Source organism: Balaenoptera musculus, chromosome 3, assembly GCF_009873245.2.
Source record: "Balaenoptera musculus isolate JJ_BM4_2016_0621 chromosome 3, mBalMus1.pri.v3, whole genome shotgun sequence".
NCBI classification, from domain to species: Eukaryota; Metazoa; Chordata; class Mammalia; order Artiodactyla; family Balaenopteridae; genus Balaenoptera; species Balaenoptera musculus.
Genome location: NC_045787.1, coordinates 8,528,783 through 8,548,915, shown reverse-complemented (window position 1 = coordinate 8,548,915; position 20,133 = coordinate 8,528,783). Strand labels below are relative to the sequence as shown.

At 49.3% G+C, this 20,133-nt stretch overlaps 1 protein-coding gene across 1 annotated transcript; it reads right to left on the bottom strand.

The window, feature by feature from the left end:
- Positions 1 to 6,207: 6,207 nt before the first annotated feature.
- CCT5 (chaperonin containing TCP1 subunit 5) lies at positions 6,208 to 20,108 on the bottom strand. The gene is made up of 11 exons (XM_036848375.1): positions 19,800 to 20,108; positions 17,042 to 17,102; positions 16,395 to 16,559; positions 15,048 to 15,246; positions 13,097 to 13,289; positions 12,865 to 13,014; positions 9,946 to 10,065; positions 9,162 to 9,347; positions 8,285 to 8,422; positions 7,685 to 7,865; positions 6,208 to 6,645 (listed from the first exon to the last, which is right to left on the bottom strand). The coding sequence occupies exons 1-11, from the start codon at positions 19,902 to 19,904 to the stop codon at positions 6,518 to 6,520; spliced, it is 1,626 nt and encodes a 541-aa protein (XP_036704270.1). The 5' UTR covers positions 19,905 to 20,108; the 3' UTR covers positions 6,208 to 6,517.
- Positions 20,109 to 20,133: the final 25 nt, after the last annotated feature.

Here is a 20,133-nt window from a genome sequence, read left to right as displayed (position 1 = left end):
GCGGCTCAGGGCCTCACTGTGTGAGGACGTGGTGGGTGCCTGCCATCCCGGGCCCTCTCCTCTAGGTCTTGGCCTCACAACGCAGCAGCCACGCAGGAAGGGAGGGAAGGGCGCTCTTCCCGTTCCTCTCGACCTCTGTTGGGGAGGGAACTCTCCCAGAACCCCCCAACCGGCTTCCCTGCGCGTGCCGCGAAGGAGGCCGCGTGAGCCTCAGCCGAGGGGCTCCGTGGCCGGGACTCATCGGCCCCCAACTCAGCCCGGTGCCGGCCCAGTGAAGGCGGGGCGTGGAGGCCTGGCGGGTGGGCACTAGAGGAGCCCCACGTGGACCTAGAGACTGGGGAGCCCACTGCCAGGTGGCCTTGCCGGCGTGGGCGGAGGGGCTGTGGAGCAAGAGCGGGACAAGGAGAGAGCCTGGGAGGCGGGAAGCGGGGAAGGGGCCCAGCGCCCAGGCCCCAGCAAGTCGAGCCAGCCGTGCGGCTTTGGGCAGCTCACCCCAGTGCTCTGACCCTCGGTCTTCCTCAGTGTGAAATCTACCAGATGGAGAAATGACATCAGTTTGCAGTTGGGCGAAAGCAGCCCGGTCTCATGCGGGCGTGTCATCAGGTAAGGGTGGGGAGCGAACTGCAGTCGTTTCTGAATGTCCGTCTCAACCTTAGCAGGGAGCTAGGGAGGGCAGGGTTGAGGAGCTGGGGGGGGCGGCGAGAGGACAACGAGAAAAAAGAATGTTCAGGAAAGTCGGGAAGAGTTCCAAAAAGGAGGGAAAAATTTAAAAAAATTAAAAATAAAAGAAGGGAGAAGTCCACGGTGTGTGTGGAACAAGACAAGTCGTCCCTGGAGTCAGCAGGGGCCAGAGCTCCCTGTGAAGGAAGGGCCGGGCCAGAGGCCGGGCAGCGGTGGGTGAGGAGAGGAGAGGAGGTGAGAGGGCGCGGGGAACCAGGCTGGCTGCAGAGAAAATGAGAGGCACGAGGGAAGAGCCCAGGCCTCAGGGCCCAGAGGGGCTTGATTTGTTCTGCTCCCTTAAAAGGGAGCTACTTGGTGGCAGGTGCGAGGGGGTTGAAGGTGCAGTGGAGAGGTTCTGTCAGGCAGGGGGACCTCAGCTCTCAGGGTGAACCTGTCCCAGGGCCCTGACTCACTCCTGCTCCAAGCCCACGGCTGCTGGAGGGGGCTCCCATCACTGTCACTGCAGGGGGCCAGGCTGGAGCGGCCGCCCTGGAATAATGCACCTGGCTGTGCTGAGAGGAGAGCACCCTGGAGGGCCCTGCACGGCTAGTCAACGCTCTGGCCTGGAAACGATGCTTCTCTCCCCTCACGGGCCTGAGCTGCTCACAGGAACCTGGAAGCGTGATCCTGTCGGGTGCCCAGAAAGGGCCACGTGTTGGCGAGGCTCACTCATGGCTACCCGAGATGGGGAACTGAGGAAGCAAGCTTGAGAGGAGATGGAATCTAGGGTAATGCCACACACACACACACACACACACACACACACACACACACACACACACGACAGGAGTGTATGAGTTTCCTACTGCTGCTGTGACAGATGATCACAAACTTTGTGGCTTAAAGACAAACATATTATTCCACAGTTCTGTAGATGGGAAGCCAGGTCGGCTCAGCTGTTTTTTCTGCTCTGGGTCTCACAAGGCCGAAGTCCAGCTGCTGGCTCGTTAGTCTCCCTTCAGGAGGTCTGGGAAGGATCCACTTCCAGATACAGCTGACCCTTGAACAGCAGGCCTGGACTGCGTGTGTCCACTTGCAGGTGGATATCTTCCAACAGTAAACACTGCAGCGCTACACGATTCACGGCTGGTTGAATCCTCGGATGTGGAACCGAGTGTGTGGAGGGCCAAAGGGCCGGCTGTAAGTCACTCAGGGGTCTTCACCTGCGCAGGTGGGCGGCGCCCCTAACCCGTGTTGTTCCAGGACCAAGTGTGCACCCCAGTTTTGCCACAGCTGTCCCTTGCAGTTCGGGACCGAGGCCCCGTTTCCTTCCTCGGCCCCTTCAGGCCTGTCTTCAGGGACTGCACACGGTCCCTGCATCTCAGGGCCAGCAGGGGGGTATCCAGTCCTTCTCACCTGCACCTCCCTTCTGTGACCATGAAGGGCTCCTGTGATGACACGGGGCTCAGCTGCATCACCTCCCTCTCTTAAGGTCAGCTGACTAGTACTTCATGCCGTCTGCAAAGTCCCTTCACAGCAGCACCTAGATCAGCATCTGATTGGATGAGTGCATAACCAGACTGAACCCTGGTTTGGAATCCTGCCTGCCACAGGGAGAGGGATGGATGGGCTGCCAAGGTGACCACAGGTGGGAGCACAGAAGCTGGAAGTTCACACTATCAGCTTCAACCGTCCTTGAAACGGGTCAAGATCATACGATAGGTCTTGGTAAGTGCAGATTTTCAGCACTGTATAAACTTGAGTTTATTTCAATGAGTGAATGGTGCAAACTATGCAGCGTCTCTTGGCAATGACCGGCATTATCGTGAAGATTTAAGGTGCTAATGTAGTAGTTTTCAAACGTTTTCATCTCAAGATCCCTGTATGCGCTGAAAAACTTACTGAGGGCTTCCCTGGTGGCGCAGTGGTTGAGAATCTGCCTGCCAATGCAGGGGACACGGGTTCGAGCCCTGGTCTGGGAAGATCCCACATGCCGCGGAGCAACTAGGCCCTTGCGCCACAACTACTGAGCCTGCGCGTCTGGAGCCTGTGCTCTGCAACAAGAGAGGCTGTGATAGTGAGAGGCCCGCGCACCACAATGAAGAGTGGCCCCTGCGTGCCGCAACTAGAGAAAGCCCTCGCACAGAAATGAAGACCCAACACAGCCATAAATATAAATAAATAAATAAATAATAATTAAAGGTGCTAATAATTAAAAAAAACTTACTGAGGACCCTCCCCCTCCTCCCAAGAGCTTATGTTTTTGTCAGTTACACCTGTTGGCATTTAGTGTGTTAGAAAATAAAACTAAAAAAATTAAGGCAAATATTTATTTTAAAATAATAATGAACACACGTTAATGTACACTTTTTGTATTTTCCAAAACAAAAAAAGAAGAGTGGCATTGTTTTCCACTACTGCAAATCTCCTCAATGTCTCTCTTAACAGAGGACAGTGGGTTCTCACATCTGCTTCTAACAACACATTCAATTCACTGCAATGTGGAGTCTGGGCACATCAATATGTTCAGTAGTTGGAAAACAGTGCATATTCCGTTTTAGTCTCTTCCAAAACAGAACAAGTGGTAGTTTCAATCAACTTTTCATTCTGTTACGTTGGTCCACCTACCCAAGAACGAGACCGTAATATACTGAAGATTGGAAAATACTAGCTTACTGAGCCACGCACAAATACCACCAGTCATTGCTGGCGGGGTGGGGGGGTGGGGAGAGAAAGAGGGAGACCCCAGAGACCCTCCCGGAGCCGCTGAGGACACAGAGAGCAGGCGGCTGCCGCCTACACGCGCTCTCACCAGACACCGCCCCGCCGGCACCTTGATCTTGGACTGCCAGCCTCCAGAGCTGTGTTGTCTAAGCCACCCGGACTATGGTACTTTTGTTGTAGGAGTTCCACTGAAGCGACAGGGTCACAGCTCATTTCTGAGCAGCCGTCCGTCACGCACACGTGCGAGTAACCGGCTGTCAGTCACGTTTAAGTAAAGACGGTGCCCACGGGGAGGGGCCAGTCCAGCTGAGGCGGCCGCCATGCCTGGTACGTGAGGTGCTTCACACACTTGCTGTGTCGAGAGCACCGAGACGCCGTGTACTCAGGGGCCGAAGTCTAATGACTCCGTGGCCGGCACTGCTTCGAGGTCACCCGTCAGTGCGAGCGGCTTCCTAAGCGGGTGGTGGTGAGGAATACAGCTTCCAGCGCCACCACCTGATCCCCGCTCACATGAGTTTTACCCGTCACTGCTTTTGCACCATCAGTGCAGCTGTCAACGCGGTGGAAAAGGCAAATCAGCTCTTAGTGAGAAACTACTGTTGACTTCACGGCCCCTTGAAAACCGCTGTTATCACCTACGTAAGACGTTACAGCAGCACTCAGGACCCAGCACGTTGAAGGTGCCCTTGCTGCTGCCACTGCGTTCCCCCCTCCCTGGCCTTCAACGCTCCCCAAGGAGCCACCTGTCTTTGGTGCCCTCTTTCCTGGCGCTTCAGATGACCCCCGTCTGCCCGGCTACCCCCAAGAAGCACCTGAAATGCAGAAACACTTCTCCACGCCTAGTAGTAGTTCAATTATTTGTTACTTCGTTACTCCCATTCCCCCCCCTTTAGTGGGGCTGTTTCACCAGGAACAGAGAAAGAAAGGATTGAAGACATTTGGTCACATACAACCCACTAGCCTCCCAGCCCCTGCAGAAGCATTTGTATTTTTGAGTGGTTGTTGATAATCAAAGACCAGGCCACCTAACAAACATGGAATAGGGAATTCCCTGGTGGTCCAGTGCTAGCTAGGACTTGGTGCCTTCACTGCTGGGGCCCGGGCTCGATCCCCGGCCGGGAACTAAGATCCCGTAAGCTGCGTGGTGCAGCCAAAAAACAAAGCAAACGAAAAAACAAACAAACAAAAACACTGAATAAAGCTGCAAGTGCAGGAATTGGGAACCAACAGGACAATGTTGGGCCCTGCGTGGGAATCCGGCTTCAGGGTCAAGTGCCTTCACTGCTCCTGATACACATGGGGTCGGCTACAATACAAGGGATATAAACTCGACAAGCTATTTGGAACTGGAAGATAAAAGGTAACATGGTACCCTGAAGAGGCGCTTTTACCGGAAAAAATCAAAAGCTTGTGAAACAACACGTCTACGAGGTTGTTCATAAGCCACGTAGTTTCTCTTGACCGAAACCAGCAGAAACATCGTGAGGTCCACTCTTCGGAGGAGTGGTTTAGTAGCTCTTTTCATTCAACCACAAACCCCTTCATGTAAGACTGGTCCAAAGCAAGTTGCTGTATGTTCTTTATAGGCTAGAATCCACCCTTGTAAATCAACTCATCTGAACTACTAGGTTAAGATATTTATCTAAGTGGGTCTAAGTCTGACTTGATCCCAAACTTGACGCATTCTGACGCTGCACCCAGAAAGTAGTAGTGTAAGTGATAATAGTGCCACTTCACAATCCATTTCATGATGAAGTATGTACCAGGTTGTATGTTCCTTAGGATGAATGATATTGGCTCTCACTACTACGTTTCCTAGCGAAACCGCCAATGCATTAACGTAGAGAAAACACAACGACCCAATAGTTAGGACTGGTCAGCACGCAGGTCCCCAGGAGAAGGAACCCTGGATCGTTTCCTGATCCTATGGAACCTGACTGGTCCAAATCCTCTCCCCCTGGTGGCACAAGAGTGAACTTCATCATCATGATTCTCTAAGAAACATCCTTTTAGAGAACCAAACACAAGCCAATGGGGGCAAAACAGCACAGGGGAGAGGGGAACTCTCGAGTTAGACTGCCAGGGTTTGACTAGGCTCTACCACGTACTGGCCAGAAGAGGCTGGCAGATGATCAAAACTCACCTGTAGGATGTGAACAACAAGAAACCTGTCTCCTTTCCAAGGCGGTGAGGACAGATAAAGTTCTCAGAACACAGCTTGGCCTATGGTAAGGGCTATGTCACTGTTAGCCAGTATTATTTCAGTAAGCAGAATTAATTCAATACCAGTCTACTCATACATGGTCATTGCAAGGTATTTCCTCCCACTTAACCCATTTTCCCACATTTCACACTAACCTCCACTCGTTCTGTTCCTCTGATAAGAAAACCCCAACAGGGTTCTGCATCGCCCTTCTAAGCACCTGCAGGCGGTACAGGAGACTGCGCGCACTCTGGTCTTCTCTGCACACATGCTGCCTGTGCTTAGGGTGGAGCCAGGGCAGGATAACGCCAAGGGGACTACGTGAAGGTTATGCTGTTAACGCGGTCTCAGTAGCACGGTAATGACGCCCTAGCACACGTCGGTGTAACCTAAAAGCACGTTAAGACATCCCACAATCGTTTGGTGGATACTCTCCTCTGATGGGTCTCTACAGTCAAAGATCTACCCATTTACACAGATGCAGCATTTAAATAATAGGACCAAGCCCATAATTCCTCAATGTTAAAATGAACTTTGAGAACAAACTGAACATTTAAAGCTGTTAAATACAGGTCCTACAGCTTATTAAAAAAAAAAGAAAAAAAAAAGAAAAAAAAATCAACTCAAACCCCTTCAATTAAGGCATTTGATGAATGTTACAGTGAACGTTTCTTAACGTGAAGAGCAGAACATAAAGGCTGTTTAAAGAGTTCCCTTTAATAACAAATACAAAACCCTGTGAGATCACATCTCTAGTTTCATGTCTCTGAACAAGTGAAACTATTGCTACCAAACAGCTACTGTTGTTATAGCACCTACAGTGTCTAATAAAGGACATAGTAATAAATAACTGTAGATGCATCACAAGACACCCATTTATTTAATCATGGTAGTGGATCTTACTTCTACATTTTATTCTAAATTCTTTTTTTATTCTTCAGATTCTCCAGGCTTACGGATGTCATCAATCTTCAAAATCATTCTAACCATTTGTGTTGCAAGAGAGATCTGTTGCTTTTTGCCAATCAAGGTTTCTATGACGTGTTGTTGCTTCATATCTGAAAAACACAGATAAATTACTATAAAACAGCATACATATTTATTACTAATACTTTGCTCCGATTTATGGAATCAGAGTAAAACTTAAGAAACACAAACTTGGAAGCCACTAGTCCCGGTTATACTTTCAGAAGAACGTAATTCCACTGCTTCCCAGGACATTCCGGAATGCGAGCCTGGTTACTGGAGAGCTGTGGGGACAGGGCCGCCTCAACCGCAGGCTGAGTTTCTCAGTGACCTGCCGAAGGGGGGATCGCTCAGCGACACCTCAGCCCACAACGCACCCAGTGCCGCCACTTACTGATAGTAAGCCCGACGTGACCGTGCCTGAAACGTAAAGTGACTCCAGTGAAGACCTGGGCGTTCAAGTGAAAGGAACTGAAACGTGTGTCTGACAAGGGGCTGCGGCTGTTACTCAAGTCCCTGGGCTGTTGACCTAAACCCCGGAAGACACCTCCAGTGCTAAGTAAAAACAGCACAGAACACAACACCAACTGCTGGAGACTCTGTGGTCGGGACTGACGCAGCACCCCCGAGACGGCCCCGTCAGCACAGCAGTCACTGGGAACCGCCAGGACCACCGTCCCAGCACGCTAAAGCCGCGCTACCTTCTCAGATCAACTACGCGAGTGCTACAGAAGTTACAGTACATCCCATTTACAAAACACCGGGGAATTTATGGGACACGACCACAGAATCAGCTGTAAACCGAAAGTCATTTTCAGAGCTGTCCTATAGGTCATACAGAACCCACGCCGACAGACATTTGTGTAAAAAAGGTAAGATGGAAATTATTTTCTAAAACGGAAGTCACCTTTGGAATAAATACCGCACTGCAGCTTTTTGTTATTAAAATTAGCTGTAGGTTGCCAAGACCAGCAGTCCAACAATTCCCAAGATAATTAAGTCAAATGTTCTAAAATTCATGGACCTGATACCTGAAGTGTGTTCAAGTATTTAAAAAGACAGGACAACACGCAGCACGCGATGCTTCGAGTTAAGTGGCACCGCAGCCCTGGAGCGGTGACAGCGCCTCACCGTTTGTCCCCCTGTGCATGCAGTCAATCCCGAGGGCAGGGTTCATCTCCTTCACTTGTTTGGCTCGGACTTCGGTCATAGTCTGGATGGGATTCATGCCGCTGTTTTCGGCGAGGGCCATGGGGATGACCTCCAGGGCGTCGGCGAAGGCTCGCATGGCGTACTGCTCCAAGGTCGGGCACTGGAAGGGCACAGGGTTACGGTCAGCGTACTTGGCCAATGCCCCCCAAGCAGCTATTTGGAAACATAATTAAATCGCGTACTTTGAAAAGCTAACTCATAAAGAATTCTAAGGACAGGTCGTCCTAGAAAACGTCACTACAGGACGAGGATGGAGAAGCTCCATGTGTGAGAAGTCGGAACAAGTCAGCCCTTCCTGCTGTGCCTGCAGGTACGACGTCTGATTAATTCTGAATTTCAAGTAACATTAAGAGTGCAAAGTTTTGCTGTTGAGGCTGCAAGGTCTGAAAAAGGCTGAGACACGCTGTTCGTGGTAACCCGCACTCGAGTACACGGGCACGAGAATCGACGCAGATCGGACGCCTGGGGTCTAGCACCCCCGCCGCACACGCTGCACAGTCTGTGACGGGTCTCACTCACCTTGTCGGCCTCCTGGCTGACGGCCAGAGCACAGGCTACTTCGGCAGCGCCTCCGCCGTACACCACGCGGTTGTCACGGATGAGGTTCCGGATGACACACAGAGCATCGTGAAGGGACCGTTTGGCTTCCTCGATGATCTGGGGAAAACAATTTTGCCTAAGTTAACGTGATCACAATCTAATCACTTTAGAGCCGAATACCGTGCACCTGGGGTTTAATCTAAGTGCTTGCCGGGTACTGGAAATATTCCTACCTCGTCCCCAGTAAAATCCTTGGTTAAAAAGACTGGTGCCAGAAGGTTCTTTGACAGATGGTTTCTATCTATTCTACTTTCCTTCCCTATAATGTAGTTTAAAAAAACCAAAACACACGGCAGCCAGGGACTCGTTCCAGGACCTATGCCCAAGTGAAGGGGGTCAGACAAAAACGACAAAGAAATACCCTTACGATGAGTCTTACTCATCTCGATGCACTAAAAACCCATTCCTGGTGAATGGACAGCATGCCAATGGTTACCACTCAGGTCACCCATTTGTACGTATGAGACGGAGGAAAGGCAAGTGTGCCTCGTAGACCCAACGGTGGAACACGGTCTTCAGTATCTTACGTTGTGACATGTCCTTTTTTTCCCCCGCTGCACCGCATGGCTTGCAGGATCTTAGTTCCCTGACCAGGGACTGAAGCCAGGCCCTGGCAGTGAACGCACTGAGTCCTAACCACTGGACCGCCAGGGAATTCCTGACGTGTCCTTGCTTCTCTAAGAAAGATGCTGTCATCTTTCTTAAGGTAACTGTGTCTCAGTTAAATACATTATGGGAAAAGCCAAATCACGTTCCAAATTCTGAAAAAATGGAGGACCAACAACTGCGTTCTCACCATCTTATTTCCTCCTCTGATGAAAATGGTGACGGCTCTGGAGTTCTTGCACTGCTCGATGACCAGCATCTTGTCTTTAGTGGTCCCGAATGAAATCTCCTTCACAAGACCCGCAAAGCCCAGCTTCTCGGCCGTGAGCTCTGAGAACCTCGGGACAATGCGGCCGCCTGTGGCAATGGCGATCAGCTGACCGGCGGGCCAGGAGGAAGGAAGACCAGGTTGGTGAGCGGGGACTCTCAAAATCGGACCATGGAGGAGCCACCGTGTTCAGTAGAACCTCTGCCCCAGCCTGGCCCAGGTTTCTAAGTCCGCCCCGAAAGCCTGGCTCACTGAACAAGCTTCCGAAGAGCTGGGCGACCTGGTCAGGCTGCAGGGCGGCCCGGCGCCATGACCCTGTGCCACAGCCCTCAGCTCTCCACCCGTCCCCACCACGAGCAGCCACGAGGCCACGTGTGCCGGGCTACGGACCACGCCTGCAATGGCTCTCAGTACCAATGTGGCTGACACCGAAGTGGGCAGCCCGTCCTCCTGCCTCAGAGCGCCTATGAGACAGCCAGGGAGAGAGGGGAAAGCGTTTCCAAATGCCGTGAAACATCAGAAACACGTATAAAAATGATGACAAAGACTCTAGCGGTCTCCTCTCTCCCAGCTCAGCCTCCTCTTATCTGTGGAGCCCCGGCACGGTGTGCTGACCGCAGGCGAGCGAGGTCACTGCAGCCGCATGTACAGAAACGTGCCGTAAGCTCAACCCGTGTTCACAATCTCTTCACAGGGAGCCTCCTACCTCGATTTCAGGGCCTCCGACCCAACGAACCGCAGGCAGGTTATTCTGAAGGAGTAAATGATTTGCTTCGTCGTCAAAGCCCCACTGGCAAATGGCTAGGTTAGCGCCAGTTTCTTTAATCTGGGGAAAGAAATGCCGCAATCACGTTAATAAAAAGTAAGGGGCTTCCCTGGTGGCGCAGTGGTTGAGAGTCCGCCTGCCAATGCAGGGGACACGGGTTTGAGCCCTGGTCTGGGAAGATCCCACATGCCGCGGAGCAACTGGGCCCGTGAGCCACAACTACTGAGCCTGCGTGTCTGGAGCCTGTGCTCCGCAACAAGAGAGGCCGCGATAGTGAGAGGCCCGCGCACCGCGATGAAGAGTGGCCCCCACTTGCCGCAACTAGAGAAAGCCCTCGCACAGAAATGAAGACCCAACACAGCCATAAATAAATAAATAAATAAAATTAAAAAAAAAAAAAGTACATATATAACTTCAATTTAAAAAAATAAAAATAAAAAGTAAGTACTCCTTGAGCTCTTCTGTTTGAAAGAAGGTGAGAAACATCGCTAGGTGTGTAGGTGGGTGCATTAAAATAATGCACAGAAAAGAGAAGAAAAGAAATATCCAAATGTCTACCTTCTGTCAGCTCTAAACTCTAAATACTGAACACGTATCAACGGGAATCACCTCATTTATAAACAAAGCCTTAAACGTTAGCAATTCACGTGAACTACACTGTTACAAGTGAAACAACACGAGGCACGTCAACAAGGCCAAAACCCCGCCCCCGGGAAACCAAGGTCCACAGCTCTGTGTTGCCACAAACACCTATGAAGCAGTTTATTCGTGTGTGTGTTTAACAAAAATTGCATCTTGCGATATAATTTTCTGTAGCTTGCTTTTCCCACTTGAGTGGGCTATCCTCTGTGGAACAAGATGCAGGCTAATTTACAGGCCGACAGAGGTGACCCGATTCTAGTACGACCTTCCCCGCCCCCAATCCCACAAACAGCTGAGTGGCTCGTCCCGGGACGGCGGCAGTGATCGGTACTGTCAATCCCTCCCCGGGCGGTGAGGACTATGCCGTGTCCCACAGCTGCCATTTCACTCCTGTCTCCACCCACCTGACTCTCCACCTCCTCCCCCTCTTCCCCGACCCTCTGGAACCTTCCAGTGGCCCTCTGGAATTCAGCCCATCACCAAACTCCTCCTTGGCAATGTTTCCTTTCCATTCTTGCTGGAACGCACGCTGGCTGTCCCCTGAAAAACCAACGTGCCCATGCCTCCTTCTCAAGTGGCTATCTTCCCTCCCACATGCTCCAAACAGGAGGGGCCCTTGCCTCTCCCGGCCACCCACAGCGTCCCTCTTTGGGTCACGCTCTCACTCCTGACAGTGTTCGCACCCAGCCCCATCACCACTCCTGTTAGCATTCCTGGCAACCTGCACACCTATCAACCCCTTGGCATCTCGGTTCCTGTCCTCTTCTCCTGCAGGGCACCTCGGCCAGCACTCCCATGGCTACCCTAGATAGAGCCCAGATAACAAGCTCTCATTTACAACCCCCTGCCAGCATACCCAACCCCTCAGCCTGCTGTTCCCAGCCTCAGGGCCTTTGTACATGCTTCCCACTCCCACCTCGCCGCAGCCTGGAATGCTCCTCACCCAGACATGCTGCTCTCACTTCTCTGAGGTCTCTGCCCACATGCCACGCCCTTTAGAGGCCCTCTGACCAGTGTCTGTAACAGTCCCCCGACCCGCTTTCCCCTTATTCTGCACCCCAAGAGCAAGCGCTCTGCTTTGTTTACTGCCGTATATCCAGTGCCACAACAGTGTCTGGTATATACTAAGCAGAGAAATATAACATGAAAGCGTAAATGAACTTAACTATTCCCCCCTCCCCTCAAAAACACTGAAACAGCTTCTAGTTTGTTTGCTATGATAACGTTTCGATAGAGGCCCATGTTCATGCATCCCTGAGTGCTGGTGTTTTAAACTCCCAAGGACAGAGTCCCCAGGAGAGGAACCGTTTCGTCGGAGGGCAGGCACGTGTAAAACTTTAATAGCCAGAGAGAAAGTATTTATAAAATAATACTCTTGACTTGTTTAAGCAATGAACTGGGATGATTATGACTGCATTCTGGTTTGATTTCGGTTACTTAGTAATAACTCTTTTGTCTAAAAGTTTTACTCGGAAGTCTCAAACGTGTGGTAAGCCACACTACAATTGTTCAAACCTGGCACACACTAGCTCAGGTGTGCCCAGAACAAGCACGTAAAATCACAAGTGCAGCTCCACGTACCCAGGCCGAGTCGTTCATGCACCCCAGACACGTTACCATTTTAAGATTTGCCCCCTTACGCCGTTCTGTGCCATTTGACTTTTTCCTCACTGTGAATGTTTATCCATTTGATAATTTAAAAGTAAAGGAGGGGCTTCCCTGGTGGCGCAGTGGTTAAGAATCCGCCTGCCAATGCAGGGGACACGGGTTCGAGCCCTGGTCCAGGAAGATCCCACATGCCGCGGAGCAACTAAGCCCGTGCACCACAACTACTGAGCCTGCGCTCTACAGCCTGCGTGCTACAACTACTGAAGCCCATGTGCCTAGAGCCCGTGCTCTGCAACAAGAGAAGCCACCGCAATGAGAAGCCCGCGCACTGCGACGAAGAGTAGCCCCCGCTCGCCGCAACTAGAGAAAGCCCACGCGCACAGCAACGAAGACCCAATGCAGCCACAGATAAATAAGTTTATATATACAAAAAAATAAGATTTAAAAAAAATAATAAAGGAAAGAAGCCTATACTTTAATACCATATTTGTAGCCACATAAAGTATCAAGATTAATACAGATTAGCATCACATGTATTTACTACCTGGAGCTAACTAACTGCATCCTTTCAAAGTTTTAAATTTCACCAAGAGCCACGGTAAGACTTACCTGGCGAATCATCTCCTCAAACTTCTCCTTTTCATATTTCTGAAGGGCTTTAAAATCTTCCACAGACGTCACATCCAGCTTATGCTTCGTCTTTGGTTTCGGCGGCTCAAATGGACACGTGAGGATGGCAATCTTAGCATCTTCCACTTGCTGCAGTGAGAGACAGAAACGTGTGAACCAACCAGGGGGCTAAGGAGGGAAAAGGCTGAGGCTGCAGGAGGCGCTGACTCACTTTGGGCATCTGCGGGTGACTGAAATCCTTGTCCACGATCACGCCCTTGATCAGCTTGGTGTCCTCCAGCCTCCCGCCCACTTTGCCTTCTACTTTGATGAGCTCGAAGTCAACGTCTCTGCGCTGCATGTCGGCCACAGTGAGGACGGCGTTCACGGCAATCTCAGCCATTTGTCGGTGACAGCTGTTAACCCTGAAACACATGGAACAAACCTTTCACGTTCACTGAACACTGACTGCAGGCAGAGCACAACACGTGATGTGGTAACTCATATGACACAACATACTGCGACCCACAGATACTGTATGAAAAGAATGCCACCACGACCTTCACTTTCAACCATCTGGAGCAGGGATTCTTAACCTGGGATGCAGGGACCCCAAAGGGAATCATAAACTGGGATGGGAAAAAAATTCCATCTTTATTTTCACTAACAACAACTGAAATTTACTATTTCCTTCCATTATGAATATACATAAGAGACCACTGAAGTACGGTAAGAACCAAAAATTTACCAAGACTGCCACTTTTTAATACTATTAACATTCTGAAGTCCAAAACAGAATGGGAAAGCTATGAAACCACCAAGGAGAAGCCAATCTCATCCACAGGAGGTGCAGCACTTAATGAGAAAGGCCTGACCATAACAGTTACAGAGGGGGGACGTTATCTTTTCTGAGAGTTTTGAAACATCTGAAAAGACTGCTCAGTAATTTTAATTTGATTCTGGAGAAACCACAAGGGAACTCTAGTACTTGAAATACAGTGCCTGAAATCTTAGGTCACCTAGAACAGATAACCATGAAACTAAAAATACCGTGTAACCTAAGTAACTGATATACAACGTTTTGCTTTATGTTGAGGATATCTGGCCCTCGTTAATCCATTTGAACATTTTCTATAGACCTACACATACTGGGGTTTTATAAAGACTTGCAAATAAAGCAGAGTCAACTTAGAAAGCAGTAATGACACACGATTTGTGCACTTCAAGAAAGGGTAATGCCTGCTTTCCAGGAGAAAAACAATGCTGTACTTGTGACAGAGGCCGCCCTGGGTAGTCACCCTTGCCCCGGAGCTGTCTCAGCTCAGACCTGCAACGAGGGGACAGCTGGCATCACCGAAGATTTCTCTGCTTTAACACAGTGCTGCAGTGGATGCCTTTCCCCCAAGGCAGAAGGCAGCAGACATGTCTGTAGTACTTCCCCTGACCTCTAAGTTGAGACCATGTCTTCCTTCTTGGCACAAATTAAAAAATTTCTCAAATTGATATGGATAAGAAAAACAGCGTAATAAGGCACCTTACACTGGATTTTTATGCTACATTTTTAGAAGAGCCCACGAGTCTCTACCGTTGTTCAAAGTAAGGTGTGTCCTGGGGCTGACGCTGCTTTGAGTCTCTGGGGCAACGACTGTGTCTTGAGTCCCCAAGACTTGGCAGCAGGCCTGGCAAACAGTCAGTACTATGTAAATGTTACAAACGTAAGTCACTTTCAGCTTAAGTCAAACTTCAAGACTGCCCCTTCATACTAAATCAGAATTCTGGATCATTAACTTGCTTGTTGAATGAATAAAAGCAGAACCTCCCCACTAAAAGGCTTCCTGGCAAAGAAATGGTAGAAAGAAGTGTTATGAAAAATTAATACATCCCACTAGTAGGACCTTTTTCTAACCCATCTTATCCTGCCAAATTAAAGAACTCTATAGTTTCCAAATACTGTCAAGAGGCCTTAATAACCAAACCTGGAAATTCAGCTTCCAACTAAAACACAAAATGCCCGTCTACATTTGCAGTAAAGACAGAGTAAACCAAAATACAACACAAACCGAAAGCAGCTCATTAAATCAACAGGAAACCAGCAAGGATAATTCTCAGGTGCCTTTCTGAACAAGCACACAAACTCCGCCCACTCTGTGAACGCGCCCGGCAACGCTGTACTGTACACGCACACTTTGGAGCCCAGCGTGGTCTTCGCGGTCTGGATCAGGGGCTCGGTGTCCTTCATGTCGACGAGGACACTGTCGCTGATCCTGTCCAGGTACTCGATAGCGATGCGGGCGGCCTGCTCGTAGCCATCGGCGATCCTGATGGGGTGAATGCCGCGGTCCAGCAGCTGCTCGGCCTCTTCCAACAGGGCACCAGCCAGGACTGCGGACGAGACAGCACACACCTGGCTCAGGAAATCGCTAAAACTCAAAACAAGTTAGATGCTGCTGCTGGAAATATGAAGGTTCCAGAATTAAGCTGGAAGCGTCTTAGAGGCTGAGGCCATCTAATCTAATTCTGCTTCGGTTCTAACAAAGTCCTAACAGGTATCTCTTACAGATGAATGTTCAATTCTTGGTGATATACAGAATGTAAAGAACATAAATCGCAAACATTTTTATAAAGGGGAAAAAACTTCTTATGTGTCCTGGACCAGGGATTTCTGTTCAGGGACACTTATGTTGGTGATAAAAGGATTAGAGAATTTGTTTATTATCCTCCCCCAACCTTCCCTTCCCCTCTCATTTCAGCATCACAAAGATGAGGAGTTTGTTTTAATGCTGCTGCATTCCAAGCACATCCAGAACAGTGCTCGGTACCCAATGAATATTTGAAATATTTGCAGAATAAATTAATTCAAATTTCAAATACAGAAAAAGTAACATTAAAGATATTCATCTTATCAATCCTCCCAAACTTTTAAAAAATTCAAACCTTCAGAAAAAATTTCAAGAAAGTTAAATGAACACTAGTTTACTCATTAATAACATTCGGTCGCATTTGTTTCCTCTACAGATGTGTGCCTTTTCTTTTCAACTATGTGAAAATTAGTTGCAGAAATCAGACATGTCACCCCTAAATACTTCAACACAGCTCCTAAGGAAAAGGTCATTCTCCTGCATCACTGTAACACAACTGTCACACTCAGGAACCTTAATATCGGTAAGATACTACTCTAATACATGACTCACAAATGACCCCATATGTCCCAAACATTCTTCACAGCTAGGGAAAAAAAAAAAAAATCAGGCATCCAACCAAGTTTTACACATTACAGCTGGCTGTCATTTCTCTTTAGCTCCTTTAATCTAGAATAATTGCTTAACTCTACTCCCCACCCCCTTCTTGTTCTTTTATGACAGTGACAGTTTTGAAGAGTCTGGGCCACTTGTCTTGTATCGTGTCCATTTGGATTTGTCCGACTGTCTCCTCATGATTTAATTCAGAATAAACATTCTCAGCAGGCGTGTTAGGCCTGTAATATTAAATAACACCTCTTAAGTGAGAAAGGATATTTTGCCTTTTCTTACCAACCACTCCTGTGGTTCCATCTCCAATTTCATCATCCTGTGATTTGGACAGTTCGACCATCAGCTTGGCGATCTGATGATCGACATCCATCATGCTTAAGATGGTGGCACCGTCATTAGTTACGGTCACGTCGCCGTCCTTATCCACCATCATCTTATCGAGCCCTAAAAGACACCAATGTTTAAAATGGCTTTGACCTCTTGACCCAGTTCCTATCTAGGAATTTATTATAAATAAATAATTCAACATACATAAAGGAATATCTCCATGAAGACCTTTTTAGATTGGCTAATCTAAAGCAAAACATTGGAAGCAATTTAAAATGGCTAAAACTAAAGAAATGGCAAAAAAATTAAGGAGCATCACCAAATGTAACAGTCATCACAAAACATAATGTCACAAAAGACAACAGCTATGATTTAGAAAATGCTAATGGTAATTATGTTAAGTGGATAAAACATCTAATCTAAAATTGTATGCGCATTATGACTGTAACCGTGTTTAAGGTCTGGAATACACCAAACACGTTTGGCCATATTAGGGGGGAGGATGCCTCCCTTCATTTCCTAACTTTCGGCAAAGATAACGTATTGACTATTTATGATTTATGACTTTTGTTAAAAAACAGAGAATGTTAGTCTCTTACCATTTGGTCCAAGTGATGTTCTCATTGTATTTGCTACAGCCTTTGCTGCCATTATATGAGACTAAATGAAACAAAAAAAGCCATATTCAAGTTACATATAATTTTAAGAGTTAAGAACATACAGCTGATGGTTATAAAAATCACTTATGACATATTTTCCGTTCTCTAGAAGTAGCAGCAGACAGGTCCGTATCTAACTGTGACCACTTCCCAACTGCTAGTGTTAGAAGACAATTCTTATGTAAAAGAACAGAACTAAGTCCTCTGTGCTCTCTCTTTAATCCTCAACACATCTACGAGGCAGGTTCTACGGGCCCATTTTACAGCCCAGAGCACAGACAGTCTGACCCGACAGGCCTTGCAAGACCACTGTGCAATGCTAACGTCACGTGAAGAGCCTGGCGTCAACACACAGCACCCTCAACTGTCACACCATGGTTGCTGCATGCTCCTCTCTCAGGTGGTCCAGCCCGTACACAGCCCACAAGGCGGCCAGTGCTGAAAACAACAGAAGCCTGCGTGCATCCTCTCCTCCTTCCACGCATGACTACACTCATTCGTCTGGTTCCGTCTTCCTATTCCTGCCGTCACCAACCTAACCCTGACCCGCCGCACCTTACAGACTTCCTGGTCTCTTACCTCACCGATGCTTCGCGTTCATCCTCCATCCAGCTAAGCCATCCACTTCTCTCAAACACGTTACTTTCCAGTCCCCAGCCCTTCAATGACCCCCCAGTACCTCCACCCTCACGTCCGAAAGCTCCAGCTGTTCTTCAAGGCCCCCCACAGTCTGAGACCTGCGCCCTTCCAGCGAGGACAGCCTGCGCCCCAGCAGGCCCTCTGATCCCTGAAGCACCTCCGCCCATCAAAATCCTGACCAAGTCTCCAAGCAGTTCAAACGCATGTGTGCTGTGAAGTCTACCCTTGTCACCCCATCTAACAGGTAACAAGACACACAAAGTCCACCAGGTTTGTGGAAATACTGGTAATCCTCAAAATACACCTGGACTGATAGGTCTGCACAATGGAATTTTTATACAATAATAACCACAGGGAGGTGGTAGATATATTCTTAACCAGGGGTGCTACTGTCCCCCAGGAGATATCTGGCAATGCCTGGAGACACCTCTGGTTGCCACAGTCAGGGAGGGGACCCCAGTGGGTAGAGGCCAGGGATGCTGTTAAACATCCTGGACGGGACAGACCCCACAACGGACAAGGATTCAGCCCCAAACATCAGCAGCGCCGAGGCTGAGAAGTGGGCTTTAGACCGCTGGCTGCGGAGTCAGACAGAGGTGGGCTTGAACTGTGGTCCTGTCCTTTACTAGCTCTGGGACCTCAAGCAATCCCTTCACTGCTCTGGGGTCAAGTTCCCTATTCCATAAAATAGGACCTGTCTCAGAGTGCGAGGACTACATCAGATGTGGCAGGTGCAAAATAACCTGGACCTTCTGTTGTACTGGTATTTTGGGTGCAGGTACTGGCTACTACTTTCTCTGAAGTGAAAAATGGAATTGAATATGTAACACAAGTGGTGTGAGCATCTACCACGGACCAAAGGCTGGGTGGCCACTCCTTACGTTACCCCGTTTAACTCTGGTCCTCAGCTCGACGGGGGTGCACTGCCCCCACTGGGTTGTGTAACTTGTCCTAAGTCAAACAAACAGCCCGGAGTAGAACTGTACTGCTTCTTAATTTAAGTAAAACCCCAAGAAACTAAGCAAACAGGGACGCCTCAGACCTGGTGACAACAGTCCATACACAGCAACATCATGGATTCCATCCCAGATGCTACCTCCCCAAGTTTAGTTCTACTTAAATTGTGATTCTGTTCAAATCCCCTTCCATGGCTCCCCTCCCATCCCTCAGGATAACATCTCGATTGCGGGGCATTCAAGAACTTCCACGTTTTGGGAGCCACTGTAACTTAAAGTAGACTGTGCTGTTAAAACCAAAGTGCTGTCTTCTACAACATGCCATGCGTTCTCCTGCCCCGGTCCTTGCGTTCGCTGTTTCCTCTTCTTAGAAGCTAGCTCTCTCCCGTGCAAAACATAACTCCATCCCTGATCAAAGGCCAATCAATCCTCTCTCCAACGCCTGAAGGACACCCTCCAACTTTTACCTGCCACCCCTGCCATAACTGGTGATTCTGGTCGCACACAATCTTGTATTATGGTTACTGGTGACAACTTTTCACTCCTGCAGTAGTATTTTCTTCCTTAAAGGTGTACGTTTTTAAATTTTTACGACCCCACGTCCAGGAATACGCCATGCATAAAGGGACTCAAAAATGAAATGCGCTGTCAATGACTAAGCCTTTAGGAAGCAACAAAGAAAATGAACCTCATTTCCTTTGGGGCTGTTGTAGGGACACCGCCTGAGGGTTAAGAATCAGAGTCCTAACCGGCCAGGTGACCTGAGAACACCTCCGCTGCATCCTACTGCTGAAAACGCTGTTCGGAAGGACTGCATCCTGGAGAAACCAGCGGGGACGCGCCTTCAACGCCTGTGAATTCAGGCCGCCCCACCCGACTCTGAAGGGCGCCTGCGGGCCACTTTAACCCCCAAATGGGACTAAGGGCTTATACGCTGGCTTTTCCCGGGCCCGAGGCGTGGGGTGCAGGGCTGGAGACCAGAGGGGCTCCCTCGAACCTTCCCCGGGAGCACGTGGCAGAATCACTGAAGTGGCGCAGGCGCAGAGCCACTGGCTTCGGCCGCGTCCCCTCATCCCACCGCCAGTGCGTCCCCGTCCCGTTACCTTGAGGGCCTCAAGTCCCATAAGACGAGACTTGCGGTCCTGATCCTTGATGATGAGGAAAGGGCGGCCATATTCATCGAAGGCGAGGGTCCCCACGGACGCCATGATGCAGCCACAGCAGTTACTCTCCCACAACCGGCGGAAGCTACCGCGGAAGCAAGAACACACTCTGCTCTCGCGGGCGGGCGCAAAAGCTCGCGCATGCGCAGTACAGGACGCCTGAGACTTATTTCTCACTAGAGACTAGCTTAACGCCGGACAGTACCTTCTGGAATCAGCGGCCTTCGGAAACTTCTATCATCCAGGAAGCTGTGGGGGGAAGTTGGAAGACACG

Coding starts and splice junctions, on each gene's coding strand:
- CCT5 (XM_036848375.1), bottom strand. CDS start 19,904: ATGGCGTCCGTGGGGACCCTCGCCTTCGATGAATATGGCCGCCCTTTC. Junction 8,423..9,161: donor TCAGAGGAGGAAATAAGATG/GTGAGAACGCAG, acceptor TGTTTTCCCCAG/ATCATCGAGGAAGCCAAACG. Junction 6,646..7,684: donor CATGCACAGGGGGACAAACG/GTGAGGCGCTGT, acceptor TGTGTTTTTCAG/ATATGAAGCAACAACACGTC.